The following is a 17,625-nucleotide window of genomic DNA, read 5'->3' as shown; positions in this document are numbered from 1 at the left end:
GCATAGTGGTGGGACCTACAGTCTCTAGATGAGATGTCTTGTGTAAGAGCAACAGTTGTAAAGACCTATGTTCCTTGACTTTTCTTTGCCTCAGTCTCTGCAGTTGTTCAATGATGGTAATTTTATGTGGTAGGGTCAATGGTGAAGATTAACTAATCTACTTTATGAAAGCTTGTGACTAAGGACTGACACACAATAATAATTCAATTAATGCTATTTTTCCAGTTCCAACAATCAAATTGCTTTTTAATTTAAAAATACTGAAATCTGATGTGATAGTATTTTAGCCCTACTCTTATCCTTTTCCAACCTCATGGGACAAGGAATCTGTGGGGCTAGAGGGAGGTGCTCACTCCACTTTGGGTACATATCCCAAATATAGTCACTCTGGGGATTAGGGTTGCAATATAGAAAGTTAGGGGGCACATAACTGAGTCCATAGCATACTCATAAGCAAGTGTCAATTACCTAATTTTGTAGAACGCTAGTTCAGACCAACTGCATCCTAATTTCATAAAAAGAAAGATGTCTCAGGAGAGCTGAGTGGCAACAAAAATTACTTTCTTCAAAGAGAAACCAGAAAGGGGGGTGAAGTGGGTGAAGAAGGCCTAGTAAGTTCCTTAGTATCCACTGTGGGGGTCCAACATATCACCTCATTTCCTGTTACAATCTTAACAACAGAGAGGAGGACAGACCTGGATGCTTGTTTTTTAATTCATACTCCAAATTATTTAAGGCATTATAAAAAGATCAAGACTGAATGCTTAAAGTCAAACTGGAGAAAGGGCTCCAAGAACTATTATGAAGGTCAATGTTACAATTGGGATAAAACAAGTTAGTATCAATCATGACTCTAGATTGATCATTCTTGATATCAAAGTTACATTCAATTAATTTAATTAATAAATTATGTAGTTCTTAAAATTCTCTCATGCATAATTTCATTAAAAACTCAAGTAAATATAATCATAATAACTATTCATATAATTAATGTTATTTTCAGTTAAAGCTGAAAGTCAGAGTGACTATTAAGACAATTAATGTAAATCTACTTGTGGAAGGGAGAAAAAGAGAAAGAAAGAAAAATGTCAGTCAACAAATTGAAATAACAAATAAAAATCCAACTGTTATAAAATTACTAAAAATCCCAGAGGGTGTCATTATCATTTGACATAAATTCTTACAGATTTATTTATTAACAAGAACCGCTAAAATGAGTATTGATCTCCATCTGCAAATAAAATTAGGATTTAGCAGAAAGAAGGAAAAGAAGTAAGAAGGGTTTTCAGACTCTAAAGCTGTTTTTTCAATGTTTTGTGTTTTACAGTGTGTATGCGTGTGTGTGTGTGTGTGTGTGCGTGTGTGTGTGTGCACACCTGTAAGATAATTAAATTGTATAGGTTATTTGGTGCTTTGGCAAAGGGTTCTCTGGTAGAAAGCTTTGGTTTCCCATTGTGTTTGTTGTGTTGAAGTAAGGTCAGGGCTAAATTTGGAGTGGTGCTGGATTTTCGCCATGTGACAGTTATCTCTTGGGAGATTCCAGGTTCTTTATTGAAATGAAATGTTTGAATTTAGATGGTTTCTGAGATCTATTAGGGAGCATAGGTTTAGTCACTCATTGCACTTACTATTGCTTTCACAAAGCCCTGAGTCTGCTTCCACACCAAATGTAATGAGAAGCCATTAAGTGAAACAGCTCTTTGGGGGTTTGGAGCATTCAGCCCAAGCATGCATGAAAGCAATGATGCTACCGGGTCATGGGGTTTGGAGGACTCAGGCATTTCTCTGTCAAAGCACCCTGAGGCCAGAATAGTCTGGAAACTCCTCTAAGGTCTACCGCTGTGTCTGTCGGTTACCAAGCTTGTTCTCAATATCTTTGTCTTTGATTTTTTTTTTAAGGCTATAACATCTACATCATAAACAAACAAAACAAAAAACCCAAACCTAAAAAACAAGGTTTTTTCTTACACTAAAGTAAAATGTGTTTCACATTTAATGTGTTGGCCTTGGTCCAAATTAAATAATCTGGTACAGTCATTACAGGAACTTAAGACTTTAAATACTGTTCCTCATCGTTCCTCTTCTCTGGGTAAGCTTTGCTACCTTAAAGAGCTTATTTTAAAGAGTTTGAGCACAAAAAGTGTTATAAACCGTTGTTGCTTAACTGCACATTTTGTCAAATATTCTACTATTGCCTGTATATCTGACTTGAATCTTGTAGGAATGTTTGGTGATTATTAGTTACACCTTTCCTTTTAGGTCTAAGACAGCTTCCGAGAGACAAGCCCAGAGGCCTGATAAGGATATTTTTTCTTAAAATTGTTATGACATAATTTTTGTATGTTGTATGAGTGTGCATGTGTGTGCTCAGTCGTGTCTGACTCTCTGTGACCCCATGGACTCTAGCCCACCAGGTTCCTCTGTTCAGGGAATTTTCCAGGCAAGAATACTGGAGCGGGTTACCATTTCCTACTCCAGGGGATCTTCCCGACCCAGGGATTGAACCTAGGTGTCTTGTGTCTCCTGCGTTGACAGGTGGATTTTTTACCACTGCGCCACCTGGAAGCCCTTTGCATGCTAAAATCTAGCAAAAACAGAGTTGAAATATGGAAAACCATCTTTCCTGTCCCCCATAGTGAAGATGACTTCTTGTTCTAGACCTATGAATGACTGTGGATGGGAAACAGATTATTCTTATCAAACTTTCCAACTACAGTGGAATATTCAAGCAATTATCTATACATGAGTATTCCTCATTTATGTCTTTTAGGTTATAATGGTAGAATTAATGATAAACCATTGTAACCAGATGGCTAGGGTTGTATGGAATTAGAGTTTTAGTTTATCTTAGGCACACTCTAACTTTTTTTTCCCTTTTTTCTGCAGCTATGTGGTGCCATTATCCTTTCCGTAGCTATTTCAATACGAGCAGGGAAAATTGGTCAAGAGGTAAATAAATATGTTATTCCACTGACAAAGTAGTTTATTTCTCATATAGCGATGAAAGTAATGATAGTAATAATACAATGTTTTTATAGCATTTTCCTAACTGCCTCACATAATTATTTGTGCTAAGTGATTTTATAATTTAGTTAATCAAGATTACTCACTCTGTGCCTGGCACTGTGTTAGGCATTAACGAGTCCTTCTGGATACTGGAGAAGATGTTACTCCCCAAATAGAAAGATTGCATTGAAAGTAGAGATGAGAAGGGGCCAAAGCAGAAATAAGCCTGCTTCATTATTTGTTAAAGTATAGCCTGATTTAAAAAAAAGAAGTTCATTCTAAGACTTTCTCCACCAAAATAAATAAATAAAAGATAGCCTGAAATTATCTACAGGATATAGACTGCTTTGCCTCTCCAACCAAGAGAAATTTTTGTACAAGACATTGACAATTAATTTGGCTGATTCTCAGGGTGAGGTGGTGCTCCAAAAGGAAAGATGGTAAGATGTTCTCTTGGAGAAGAATTACTTGAATCTGTTTTATTTCTTTTTTTAACTGTTTTAAAGGCAGCAAAACTCAAAGAGAGTTGTAATGACTTGGGGCAGCTGGTGTTGAGGGTAATCCCTTGTAACAGTAAAAGGCTGGTCATAGTCATGTAACTCAGCAGTTGACTGGTGATGCCCAACTTCCTGACATCAAGATAAGATTAGCAGGATTCCATTTCTCCCACCGCATGCCATTCCATGGCTGCCAAAGCACTTATCAGGATTTCTGCAGGTCTGGAGGAAGTTTAGTTCATACAGTTAATTCTGGCTCTAGTCTTTATTTCCATACACGTGGTTTCTGTTCCGTACCACAGTGTCACAGTGTGGAAAGAGCGTGGGGGTGGGGGTGGGGAGGGTGTGTGTATGTGGGGTTGTTCTGTCAATTTTAGTCAGCACAGGTGCCTGGCACCATTTCCTGACTTCCCTGCCGCCTTTCTCCTGTCTCCCTTCTTCTCAGGGATGTCCCGCCCTTGAGATTATGATTCTTACCTCTTGTGGGGCAGTTACCTTGTGCTCTGTTATCTGGATTCTGACCACTGTTCAAGCTCACATATTCTACTTCTAGGGCCATTTCAAAGTGTTTGCCCAGGTAAAGTTTCCTCTTTAAGAGGATTATCAGTTCCTATCTAATAAGTATTAAGATATTCTTAAAACAAAAATTCAGGTAATGCATTATCTATTAAAACTTATTTGACCATGGTGCAATTATATGCTATTAGACATAATAACCTAGTTGAAAGAAAAAACAAGTTGACATCTCTTTTGATTCTTTTTCCTAAAATGGGTGGGTTTTCTGGACCTTTCTTTTTTTTTTTTTCTCACCTTCTCTCTTTCTCTCACTGTTTCTCTCTTGTTTTTCCTTCTTTCTTTCCCTCCTTTTCTTTCCTCCCTCTTTCTTTCTTTTCCTTTTCTTTCCTTTCCTTTAAAATTTGCTTTCTACTATTAGAGAACCCAGAAAACCGCAGTGGTGATTAAGCACATCTTCATTCTGAGCCTCGCCATGGTGAGGACACTGAGTCGGAGACAGGTGTGACAATGAGTTGGTAACATTCTACTCCATCTGGACTTTGTTGTTTTATACTGATAAATATAACTGTGACTTCTTGACGTCCTTGGATTCTGAAATTTGAGCCAAGAACAGTATTCAAAAGTCTATAGAATCATTGAGAAACTGATGTCTGACTTGGGAACTCATAAATAAGCATAGAGATTAACAGCCATTGATTTAGAGGGTGCTTTTCCTGGTGGCTCAGAGGTTAAAGCGTCTGCCTGGAATGTGGGAGACGCAGGTTCAATTTCTGACCGGGTTCGATCCCTGACCCAGATTTGATCCCTGGGTTGGGAAGATCCCCTGGAGAAGGAAATGGCAACCCACTCCAGTACTCTTGCCTGGAGAATCCCATGAAGGGAGGAGCCTTGTAGGCTACAGTCAATGGGGTCACAAAGAGTCGGACACGACTGAGCAACTTCACTTCACTTTGGCCTTTTTTTAAGATGTGTGTGCAACCTGTATTTCATTTAAACATTTTATTGTGTTTCTGGTAGATGTGGGAATGCTGTATTTCCCCCCAGTGCTTCTGGTAAACAAACTTGGTGTTTAGTCTCAGAAATCACACACATTGAATATATTAAAGAGCTGTCCTTGAGAGAGTTACTGCAAATCTGGGGATAAGAATGAGTTAATAGAGCTAGACATCATCTTGAGTTATATTTTGACTCTTGTACTCTGTCTCTATTCCCTAAACAAAAGGCAGTATCTTCCAGGACAACTTGAACCAGCTTGACAGATGAGAAATTGACTTATATTTATCCAAAGTCAGTGACAAAGACTCAAGACTGTGCAGAGGACCAAATTTTACTACTGGAAAAACAGGAGACATTTTAGAAGGGGAGACCTGAGAGCAAACACAGAAAAGAAGGATGCGAGGATGTCTTTGTGCACATCTTTCAGCAAAGCCATGGGTACTAAAGTGTCCCCGAGAGATGCCTTGTTCTCCCTCAGGATGAACTCAGCCCTGCATGAGGCAAAGTGTATGTGCAGCCATCCTAGGAGATTCCTTATAATCCAAAGAGGACCCTGAGCCTTCTTCTTCAAGGTTCTGTCATGTCCTTTTCTATAGAAATTCCCCCCTCATCCAAAGACACAAAGAAACAGTGTTCTTCCAAGACAGCTTTTAAAACTCTGCTGTCTCTTCCCTGAGGGCTTCCCAGGTGGCACAGTGTTAAGAATCTGCCTACCAATCAATGCAGGAGATGCGGGTTCAATCCCTGGGTCAGGAAGATCCCCTGTAGAAGGAAAAGGCAACCCACTCTAGTACTCTTGCCTGGAGAATCCCATGGACAGAGGAGCCTGGCGGGCTACAGTCCATGGGGTTGCAAAGAGTCGGACACGACTGAGCCACCGTGCACACACATCTCTCCCATGACACAAATACTCAAATGTTCACTTTGTTTCTAAATAAGAATAGCCACTTGTTGGGCTGGTCTTAAAACAGTGACCGGCATGTAGCCAGCACATCGTTTTCAGGCCACATTGGTAGTGGGTTGCTGTGCCCAGATCAGTCTCATAGAAGTGCTTCATTACCTGCCAAATAAGTGCTGGCCACACTCTGCAGGGGCCTCCCAGGTGGCTCAGTGGTAAAGAACCCGCCTGCCAATGCAGGAAACTCAAGAGATGCGAGTTCCATCCCTGGGTTGGGAAGATCCCTTGGAAAAGGAAATGGCAACCCATTCTGGTATTCCTGCCCAGAAAATCCCATGGACAGAGGAACCTGGCAGGTTACAGTCTGTGGAGTCGCAAAGAGTCAGACACAACTGAGTGACTAAACAACAGCAACAACACGCTGTTCACGTCTCACTGGTAGCTATTTGACCTACTGTTTCTATATCCGGGTTGTCTGACCAAAGTACCGATAACTCCGCTGGTGAGGCTTCAACTGTCTTGGATGTGTTAGGGTTTTCCTGACTGGCTATGATGTCATGAAACAATGTTTGATGGTGGGTGGGTTTCCTGATGCTGCTTTTTTGGGTTGTTATCTGTCTTCACTCAGATGCCATGCCTGGTTACTAACAAAACTGATTTCTTAGCTCCAATCTGAACAAGCAAACCAATTAAAAGAGAAAGAAAGAAAGAAAGAAAGAAAGAAAGAAAGAAACCGGAAAAGCCTGAAAAAGAGGCAAAAATAATCTTAAGGACTTAACCAAGCTTTCTAAATATGCAAACTGAAACATTATCTGTAAGCATCAGCTCTTAAAGACAAAAGAAGCCTTGGGTATTCACAGAGGCTGACTTAATTCCTTTCATAAGTGGGAAACTGGAGCCCAGTAAAGTTAGTTGACTTTCATGGTTAGAAACTGATTTATAAAGACTCTGACTAGAATATAGATTTTGTTTTAGTGCGCTTACATCTTCGGCACATTCCTTCCTTGTGATTGTCAAGCAAAGGCTTTGTCTAGGCTATGGATTGATTTTAAAAGTCTTTAAAAATGTAAAGATCATGAGTAGTAGTGTTCGTTTGTTTTTTGGTATTTTCTGTTAAAGGCACACATCTGCATGCTATGCCGCAGATCCCAGAGGGCAGCCTCTTAGCTAGTGTAAGAACTAGTGGTCTGCCTAGAAATAACCCAGTAGATAAAGCTCCTGAGAGATGAATGGGCTGTGCACAGCATTCATATATCACACAGGCACAAGGTTTCATTGTTTCATTGTGATTTGCTTCTGGTCATATCTGTAGAGCATGATATCGATTGAGGCTAGGTTATAGTGAGGAAGTTATGTATGTGGGGAAGAGAAGAACCAAATTATGCAGGATTGGTAGTCCAGCCCATCATAAAGAGACCTAAGATGTTTTCCTCAATATCCCATTTCTGAATAGTCAGGCAAAATAAAGAGTTTCTGGAAGACTCTATAGACTATACCTCCTGGGAACGAGATAGACTTGATGTGGAATATCAGGAACTAGACTTATTTTCTTAGTTTAAAATATGGTTGGTTTGTTTTGGCAAATGTATAGACCTCTGTAATCACTATTACAATCAAAATGAGAAGAATTTTTATTAACTCATGAAAGTTTCCTCATATCCCTTTGCAGTCTGTTCCCTGTTTACTTGATACTCTGCTCCAAGTCCATCACTGCTCTGATTTCTATCATCATAGCTTAGATTTACCTACTCTTTTTTTAATTCCCCATCTAGTTTTTTTTAATAAAATTATAGTTGATTTACAATGTTATATTAACTTCTGCTGTACAGAAAAGTGATTCAATTATACTGTACATATATATATATATATTCATTTAAAATATTCTTTTCCATCATGGTTTATCACAGAATATTGAATACAGTTCCCTGTGCTACACAGCAGGGCCTTGTTGTTTACTCATTCTGTATATAACAGTTTTCATCTGTTAACCTCAAATTCCCACTCCGTCCCCTCCCACCCCACCTCCTCCTTGGGACCACAAGTCTCTTCTCTATGTCTGTGAGTCTGTTTCATAAAAGCTCGTTTGTGTCATATTTTAGATTCCACATATAAGTTATGTGATACGGTATTTATCTTGCTCTTTCTGACTTACTTTACTCACTATGATAATCTCTGGGTTCTCTGATGTTACTGCAAATGGCATTACTTCATCCTTTTTAACGGCTGAGTAGTATTCCATATTGCAAGTGTGCGTGTGTGTAGCCTTGCATGACTATCAGACGATGTTTGAATATCAGACATTGTATGAATAACAGAGCATATCTTCTTAAATTTTTTATTTTTAATTGGAGAATAATTATTTTACAATATTGTGATGATTCCTGCCATACATCAACATGAATCAGCCATAGGTATACGTCTGTTCCCTCTCTCTTAAGCCTCCCTCCCACCTCCCTCTCCATCCCACCCTTCTAGATGATCACAGAGCACTGGCTTTGGGTTTCCTGCATCATACAGGAATTCCCACTGACTCTACATTTTAGATATGGTAATGCATATGTGTCACTACTACTCTCCACAGTCTTCCCACCTTCTCCCGTCTACTGTGACCAACAGTCTGTCTTTTATGTCTGCATCTCCTTTGCTGCCCTGTAAATAGGATCATCAGTACCATCTTTCTAGACTTTCTCTATATGCATTAATAATGATATTTGTCCTTCTCTTTCTGACTTACTTCACTCTGTATAATAAGCTCTAGGTCCATCCATCTCATTGGAACTGACTCAAATGCATTCCTTTTTATAGCTGAATAACATTCTATTTTGTATATTCACCACGACTTCTTTATCCATTCATCTGTCGATGGACATCTAGCTTGCTTCTATGTCCTAGCTATTTTAAATAGCATATATAGCATATCTTCTTTATCCATTCATCCATTGATGGACATTTAGGCTGTTTTGATGTCTTAGCTATTGTGAATAGTGTTGCTTTGAACATAAGGATGCATATTTTTTTGAATTATAGCTTTATCTGGATATATGCCTAGGACTAGGATTGCTGGGTGATATGGCAACTCTATTTTTAGTTTTTGAGGACCCTCCATATTGCTTCCATAGTGACTGCACCAGCTTTTACCCCACCAACCATGTAGGAGGGATCCCTTTTCTCCACACCCTCTCCCTCACTTTTTTGTAGGCTTCATCACGGCCATTCTAATTGATATGAGATATCTCATTATAGTTTTGATTTGCATTGCTTTAATAGTAAGCTATATTGAACACCTTTTCACATGTGTGTTAGCTATCTTTATGTCCTTGTAGAAATGTCCACTTAGTTCTTCTACCCATTTTTTGATTGCATTGTTTTTGTTGTTGTTGCTGTTGATAGCATGAGCTATTTGTATCTTTTGTAAATTAATCTCTTGTAGGTCGCATTTTTGCAAATATTTTCTCCCATTTTGTAGGTTGTCTTTTTGTTTTGTTTATGGTTTCCTTTGCTATGCATAGGCTAGTAAGTTTGCTGATATCCCATTTGTTTATTTTTGCATAGATTTATCTATTCTGGATTGCTATATAAATGGAATTACACAGCAGTCACTCTTTTGAATATGGTACATTTAGCTCAACATAATATTTTAGAGATTTCCTCATACTGTTGAGTCAGTAGTTTGTGGAACTTCAGTTCAGTTCAGAGGAACTTAGGCTTTATAATTTAACTAAACTGCCATAAAAACATATTTATGATGCTACTTAGGCATAAAACACAAAATATGCAAATCAAAGATCACATCATGGATAAAACTACTGATCCTTCTAAACTTAAAAAAATTTTTGTTTGAAAAGCCTATTGCATTTCTTCCATCCAACATCCAATATAAATCTTCAAAAGACATAAAATTGGAACATTGGACAAGTAATACCTCAAAAGAAGGTAAGCTCCTTAAAGGCAGGAATTTTTGCTTGTTTATGTCACTATAGCATCTCAGTGTCTAAGAACAGTGTTTGGCATATAGTAGTTCCCCAGTGGATATTTGTTGAATAGCAAACATCAAGAAAAGGAATTTTCTGTCATTAATCTCTTTTTCATTTTCAGATTTTCACTCCTGGGGATGCTAACCTTAGCCCTTTTATTGCTGTGAATATATTAATTTTTGTGGGTGCTGTCATCATGATTCTGGGTTTCCTGGGATGCTGTGGTGCCATGAAAGAAAACCAGTTCATGATGATTTTGGTGAGTTTTCCCAAAGCATCCCAATACCCAACTTTCAGACTTTGGAGGATTATCTCCCATCCCCATTATCTGTAAGAAGGACTCGTGAAGATTGATGTAACTCTTACTTTATTTAGAGGGTTTGGTTGTGGAAGCTAATATAATTATCTCAAATTAGAGGGTACCCTGAGAGAAGTAATCCAAGTCTATGTCCCAACCAGTAACACTGAAGAAGCTGAAGTTGAATGGCTCTATGAAGACCTACAAGACCTTTTAGTACTAACACCCAAAAAAGACATCTTTTTTATTATAGGAGACTGGAATACAAAAGTAGGAAGTCAAGAAACACCTGGAGTAACAGGCAAATTTGGTCTTGGAGTACAGAATGAAGCAAGGCAAAGGCTAACAGAATTTTGCCAAGAGAATGCACAGGTCATAGCAAACACCCTCTTCAACAACACAAGAGAAGTCTCTACACATGGACATCACCAGATGGTCAACAGATTGATTATGTTCTTTGCAGCCTAAGACGGAGAAGCTCTATACAGTCAGCCAAAACAAAACAAAACAAAAATACTGGGAGCTGACTGTGGCTCAGATCACTAACTCTTTATTGCCAAATTCAGACTTAAATGGAAGACAGTAGGGAAAACCACTAGACCATTCAGGCATGACCTAAGTCAAATTCTTTATGATTATACAGTGGAAGTGAGAAATAGATTTAAGGGACTAGATCTGATAGACAGAGTGCCTGATGAACTATGGACAGAACTCAATTTCATTGTACAGGAGGAGGCAGTGATCAAGACCATCCCCAAGAAAAAGAAATGCAAAAAGGAAAAATAGTTGTCTAAGGAGGCCTTACAAATAGTTGTGTAAAGAAGAGAAGTGAAAAGCAAAGCAAAAAAGGAAAGATATACCCATCTGAATGCAGAGTTCCAAAGAACAGCAAGGAGAGATAAGAAAGCTTTCCTCAGTGACCAGTGCAAAGATAGAGAGGAAAACAATTTAACGGGAAAGACTAGGGATCTCTTCAAGAAAATTAGAGCTACCAAGGGAACATTTCATGCAAAGATGGGCTCAATAAAGGACAGGAATGGTATGGACTTAATGGAAGCAGAAGATATTAAGAAGAGATGGTAAGAATACACAGAAGAACTGTACAAAAAAGATATTCATGACCCAGATAATCACAGTGGTGTGATCATTCACCTAGAACCAGACATCCTGGAATGCAAATTCAAGTGGGCTTTAGTAAGCATCACTATGACCAAAGCTAGTGGAAGTGATGGAATTCCAGTTGAGCCATTTCAAAGCTTAAAAGATGATGCTGTGAAAGTGCTACATTCAATGTGCCAGAAAATTTGGAAAACTCAGCAGTGGCCACAGGACTGGAAAAGGTCAGTTTTCATTCCAATCCCAAAGAAAGGCAATGCCAAAGAATGCTCAAACTACCACACAATTGCACTCATCTCACATGCTAGTAAAGTAATGCTTAAAATTTTCCAAGCCGGGCTTCAGCAATACGTAAACCATGAACTTCCAGATGTTCAAGCTGGTTTTAGAAAAAGCAGAGGAACCAGAAATCAAATTGCCAACATCCACTGGATCATCAAAAAAGCAACAGAGTTCCAGAAAAACATCTACTTCTGCTTTATAGACTATGCCAAAGCCTTTGACTATATGGATCATAAACTGTGGAAAATTCTGAAAGAGATGAGAAAACCAGACCAGCCGACCTGCCTCTTGAGAAATGTGTATGCAGGTCAGGAAGCAACAGTTAGAACTGGACATGGAACAACAGACTGATTCCAGATTGGGAAAAGAGTACGTCAAGGCTGTATATTGTCACCCTGCTTATTTAACTTATACGCAGAGTACATCATGAGAAACGCTAGGCTGGAAGAAGCAGAAACTGCAATCAAGATTGCTGGGAGAAATCTCAATAACCTCAGATATGCAGATGACACCACCCTTATGGCAGAAAGTGAAGAAGCACTAAAGAGCCTCTTGATGAAAGTGAGAGGAGAGTAAAAACGTTGGCTTAAAGCTCAACATTCAGAAAACTAAGATCGTGGCAATCGTTCCCATCATGTCATGGAACCCATAAGGAAGACTAACAAGCAAGCAATTAGCTACAGCAAAGGTGGTCCTAGAAGAAAAGAGCAATGATGGAGGAGGGAACTTTCAAGCTGGAAGCAGAAGTGGATAAGGTGTTTGTATGGGTCAGGGTGCGATGAGCTTTCCAGGGAGAGGGCCTGGAAGTACAATGCTAGCATCTTTGGGGAACTGAAAATTTTTGGGTATGGCTAGAGTGTGTAAGGACTATATTCAGTAAGTGATGGAAGGTGGGTCTGAGTGTGGACTAGTGTCAAATCACAGTCCATGCTAAGAAAATTGTAAGCACATGAGATAATCAGATTTGTCCTTTAGAAATCTTCAAGGATAATTTGGGTTGAGATAACCAACAGATAATTTACTTTGAACACATACACAGTAGAAAATAATAAGTGGATATAGAAAAAAATTTTAATTTAAGTATTTATTGGATAGAAAACTGACATAAAAATTTATCAGAGCTCATCTGAACTCGTTTCTTCTCTAATAAAAGAAGCATTGTGTCAGTCCCTGAACAAATATTTTTTAACTGATGGTTTATTATGAAGCAAGGTAAAAGAGCTTTCAGTTCAGTTCAGCTTAGTCACTCAGTCATATCAGACTATTTGTGACCCCATGGACTGCAGCATGCCAGGCCTCCCTGTCTGTCACCAACTCCTGGAGCTTGCTCAAACTCATGTCCGTCGATTCAGTAATGCCATCCAACCATCTCATTTTCTGTCATCCCCTTCTCCTGACCTCAATCTTTCCCAGCATCAGGGTCTTTTCAAATGAGTCAGCTCTTCACATCAGGTGGCCAAAGTATTATAGTTTCAGCTTCAACATCAGTTCTTCCAATGAACATTCAGGACCAATTTCCTTTAGGATGGACTGGTTGGATCTCCTTTGAGTCCAAGGGACTCTCAAGAGTCTTCTCCAACACCACAGTTCAAAAGCATCAATTCTTCGGTGAACAGTTTTCCTTATGGTCCGACTATCCATATCTATGCATGATTACTGGAAAAACCATAGTTTTGACTAGATGGACCTTTGTTGTCAAAGTAATGTCTCTGTTTTTTAATATACTGTCTAAGTTGGTCATAGTTTTTCTTCCAAGGAGCAAGTGTCTCTTAATTTCACGGCTGCAGTCACTATCTGCAGTGATTTTTGAGCACCCGCCCCCCCCCCCCAACCAAAATAAAGTCTCTCACTGTTCCCATTGTTTCCCATCTATTTGCCATCAAGTGACAGGACTGGATGCCATGATCTTAGTTTTCTGAATGTTGAGTTTTAAACCAGCTTTTTCACTCTCTTCTTTCATTTCCATCAAGAGGCTCTTTAGTTCTTCTTCACTTTCTGCTGTAAGGGTGGTGGTTATGTGCATATCTAAAGTTATTGATATTTCTCCCAGCAATCTTGATTCCAGCTGTGCTTCTTCCAGCCTGGCATTTCTCATGATGTACTCTGCATAGAAGTTAAATAAACAGGGTGACAATGTACAGTCTTGGTGTACTCCTTTCCCGATTTGGAACCAGTCTGTAGTTCCATGTCCAGTTCTAACTGTTGCTTCTTGAGCCGCATATAGATTTCTCAGGAGGCAGGTTAGGTGGTCTGGTATTCCCATATCTTGAAGAATTTTCTACAGTTTGTTGTGATCCACACAGTCAAAGGCTTTGGTATAGTCAATAAAGCAGAAGTAGATGTTTTTCTGGAACTCTCTTGCTTTTTCAATGAAAGAGCTTTAATGGAACACTAATATCATCCCTGGTGGTTGGTTTTTGATTAATAGGGCCTCATTTGCAATTTGGGAACTTTAATTACTTGAGCTTGTTTTTATGAAAACTAATTTGTGGAAACCTCTGAAATTAGAATTCAGTATATCTGAGGCAGATTTCAGGACTACATTTGTAAAAAGACTCCAGGTGATTCTCATAGTGGTAGAGACATTGTTTTGAAGTCAGTTCTGAAATTCATCTTGAAGTTGGAGTTTGTATTTTATGAAGAAAAAAATCATATTCAAACAACTTCATTTGAATTTTTGAACTTCCCTCCACTCAACATCGTACTGATGCCTACAATCCTATGATTCGATTTTAGTTTTAATCATTTACCTTAGTTAGTATCTGGAACAAATGTTTCTGAGCTGTAATGCCTCCAACTTTGATTCTTGAGGCAGAGACTAGAATAAATGAAGAGCATGGTTAATACTACTGTAATTAGGATCCCTAGTGCAGAAAGAAGCGCCATGTCCAAGATGTCCCCAGGTGGTTATGGAATGTGCTGGGGATAATATTGAATATATTTTCCTTTTCTTTTTTGTCAGTTTTTCATAGGACTGCTTATGATCCTACTCCTGCAGGTGGCCGCAGGTATCCTAGCAACTGCTAGGAAATCTAAGGTGTGTACACATATTATACCTGACAGTTTTGGAAAAGTGCATAAAATTGACATGCTACCTCCTGACATGAATCATTTAACAGCACTTTTCAATTTTCAGACTGAACAAGCTCTGAATAAGACTCTCCTGATGAATGCACGTCTTTTGAGTTCAACAAATGAAAATGAAAGAGTATTCCAGGAAGCCTTTTCTGAACTTCAAGAACAGGTAATTAGAACTTGTGGGTTATTTGGAGAGTTGGAGATAGTTCTCCTTTTACTTAATTTTTGACAGCTGTGTTCCTTAAGAATTGGAAAAATGTCTCCCTTTTGCATATTTTGACCAATTATTCTGTCACTATGCAAGAAGAAGAAGCCGGGACTATTTCTAATTTTTTCCCCAGCTTCTTATGAAGTTCTGAGGCAGTTTAGGACAGATATTAAGATGATATGTTTATGATAGATTAAGTCTTGATTGAGCCAAATCAATAATTGCTTTAATATTTACCATTTAGAAGGATAGTGTGTTTTGAATGCTTGGAATTTCCCTTCTCTCTTTCTCTGCCTCCATGTCCCACTTCTCTTTTATTTTTTTATTTTTATTTATTTTTTTATCCACTTCTCTTTTAAAAATAATTATAGCTACTGTTTATTGTTGCTTAGTATGTATCAGATTTGCATTCAATAGATCACTTAATTCTGACAACAAGTCTATGAGATGGATAATATCATTACCCTCATTATCTTTAACCAGAGAAAACAACGGCAACCCACTCCAGTACTCTTGCTTGGACAGTCCCATGGAGGGAGGAGCCTGGTAGGCTGTAGTCCATGGGGACGCTAAGAGTCAGACACGACTGAGCGTCTTCACTTTCACTTTTCACTTTCATGCATTGGAGAAGGAAATGGCAATCCACTCCAGTGTTCTTGCCTGGAGAATCCCAGGGACGGGGGAGCCTGGCGGGCTGCCCTCTGTGGGGTCGCACAGAGTCGGACACGACTGAAGCGACTTAGCAGCAGCAGCAGCAGCATTATCTTTAATAGACAGATGAGGGGATTACAACTTAGGGAGGCATGACAGCTAACAAGTGATGGGGTTGGAATTTGAATGCAGATCTGTCTGACTCACTAATTCTTTTTAATCAGTACACTAGCCCCCCTCCCCCTAGGTATGTATGTATGTATGTATGTATGTATGTATGTATGTATGTATTTACTTTGGCTACTTCACTGTCTTCAGGGTAAAGTCAAGATTTGGACAGAGGTTGAAGGTATTCTACTCTCTGGCTCCTACCTCGTATTTTAACTTTACTAAAGTCTACTCCATGAAGAAGCACTCTGGTCCAACCAGTGTCTACTCAGGATGTGTTAAATAACTCTGCCTTCCTGCCTTGGCATCATTCCTCATCCTTGGAATGTACTTACTACTTTTCTTTTTTTTTTTTTTTTGACTTGCTTTCTTTTTTAAAAAAATTTTAATTGGAGGATAATTACAATATTGTGATGGTTTTTGCCATGCATCAGTGTGAATTGGCCATAGGCATACATGTGTCCCCTCCCTTTGGAACCCCCCTCTTCCCTCTATCCCTCCAGAATATCATAAAGCACTGGTATTGACTGCCTTGTGTCATATACCAAACTCCCACTGGCTATCTGTTTTACATATGCTAATATATATGTTTCAATGCTATTCTCTCAAGTCATCCCACCCTCTCCTTTTCCCACTGAGTCCAAAAGTCTGTTCTTTCTTTACAAATACTACCTGTACTTTGAGACTTGACTGAAATATTGCTCTGTGAAACTTCTCCACTCTACAGTTTATTTACTCAGAATTTCCATCATATTAATGACATGTAGCATTTATTTCACGTATGGCATAGAAATCCTCAGACTCTCAAGAGTAGAGCAGGATTTTACAGGACATTTAACCTGACTTATCATTAACTGGGGCTTCCCAGATGGTATTAGTGGTAAAGGATCCGCCTGTCAATGCATGTAGGTGTGAGATGTGAGTTTCATCCCTGGGTCAGGAAGATCCCCTGGAGAAGGGAATGGCAACCCACCCTAGTTTTCTTGCCTGGAGAATCCCATGGACAGAGGAGCCTGTTGGGCTACGGTCCATAGGGGCGCGAAGAGCTGCACATGACTGAAGTGACTCAGCACACACATCATTAACGGAAGTATTTTATGTTTATGTTCACCCGCCTTCTAATTAAATATGGAAGGCCGACATTTTTCCCATTTTGCCCATCCCGTTCCATTCCCTTTGCATCTAAGTCTGATGATTAATGTGTTCTTTCTTAATTTGAAACAAAATCTTTCTCCCCTAGACTTTATATAATTTAGTTTTAGTTCTTCCTTATGGAGTTTCAGAGGAAAAAGAAAATCTACTTCTACATATTGGAACTTTTTCTTTGAAACTGGCTTCTTGTATGACTTCTAAGAGCTTTGGTTTTCAAGTCAAAACATCTTAACATCCCTGGTTTTTTGAACTATTTATCAGATGACATTTCCCCCAGAGCCCAGTTCCTATTTGGATAGACTCCAGCTTGTAAAAATTCTGCTTAAAGCATCATTTCCAGGAGCTGAAACCTGATATGCATTAGTCCCTGTTTAACTTCCTCTGTGCTGTGTTTCTCCTAGCTCAGCCAGAGCTGCATTCCTTGATCCTCTCTCCTCCTGGATCATTCCCACTTTAGAGTCCAGATTAATCCAGATTTAAAAGCAGGAAAAATTTAGGCAACTCAGCTTCTCCACTGGGAGGGGCCAAGCGTCCTTGATTTTCCCTGTTAATCTAGGACAAAATATACTACAGGTAGCCACGGGATCTCTGGGTGGGTCCTGAGTCACACTTGCTGCATGTTGTCCCTGGTATCCAAGGTCTTAGTGTCATCCACAGGATTCTAAGTGTTCTGTTTGTTGTAGCACAATTCTTTTTTTTTTTTTTAATTATATATACATGTATACTTTTCTTCTGAAGACAATACACTTACTGTCAGATATTTTAATACTGAAGCTTCAATAATT

The 17,625-nt window shown here is 39.0% G+C and overlaps 1 protein-coding gene across 1 annotated transcript in view; it reads left to right on the top strand.

Annotated features, from left to right (window-relative positions):
- Window positions 1–17,625, top strand: part of TSPAN8 (tetraspanin 8) — a 65,737-nt gene that overhangs the window by 37,282 nt on the left and 10,830 nt on the right. Inside the window, exons 3-6 of the mRNA XM_005679711.1 lie at window positions 2,887–2,949; window positions 10,009–10,146; window positions 14,546–14,620; window positions 14,720–14,827. Coding sequence (XP_005679768.1) covers window positions 2,887–2,949; window positions 10,009–10,146; window positions 14,546–14,620; window positions 14,720–14,827 — 384 coding nt within the window. The remainder of the gene's footprint in view (window positions 1–2,886; window positions 2,950–10,008; window positions 10,147–14,545; window positions 14,621–14,719; window positions 14,828–17,625) is intronic.

Source organism: Capra hircus, chromosome 5 (assembly GCF_001704415.2).
Source record: "Capra hircus breed San Clemente chromosome 5, ASM170441v1, whole genome shotgun sequence".
NCBI classification, from domain to species: domain Eukaryota; kingdom Metazoa; phylum Chordata; class Mammalia; order Artiodactyla; family Bovidae; genus Capra; species Capra hircus.
Note: the sequence above shows the minus strand (reverse complement) of the source record. Positions and strands in the feature narration are given on the sequence as shown.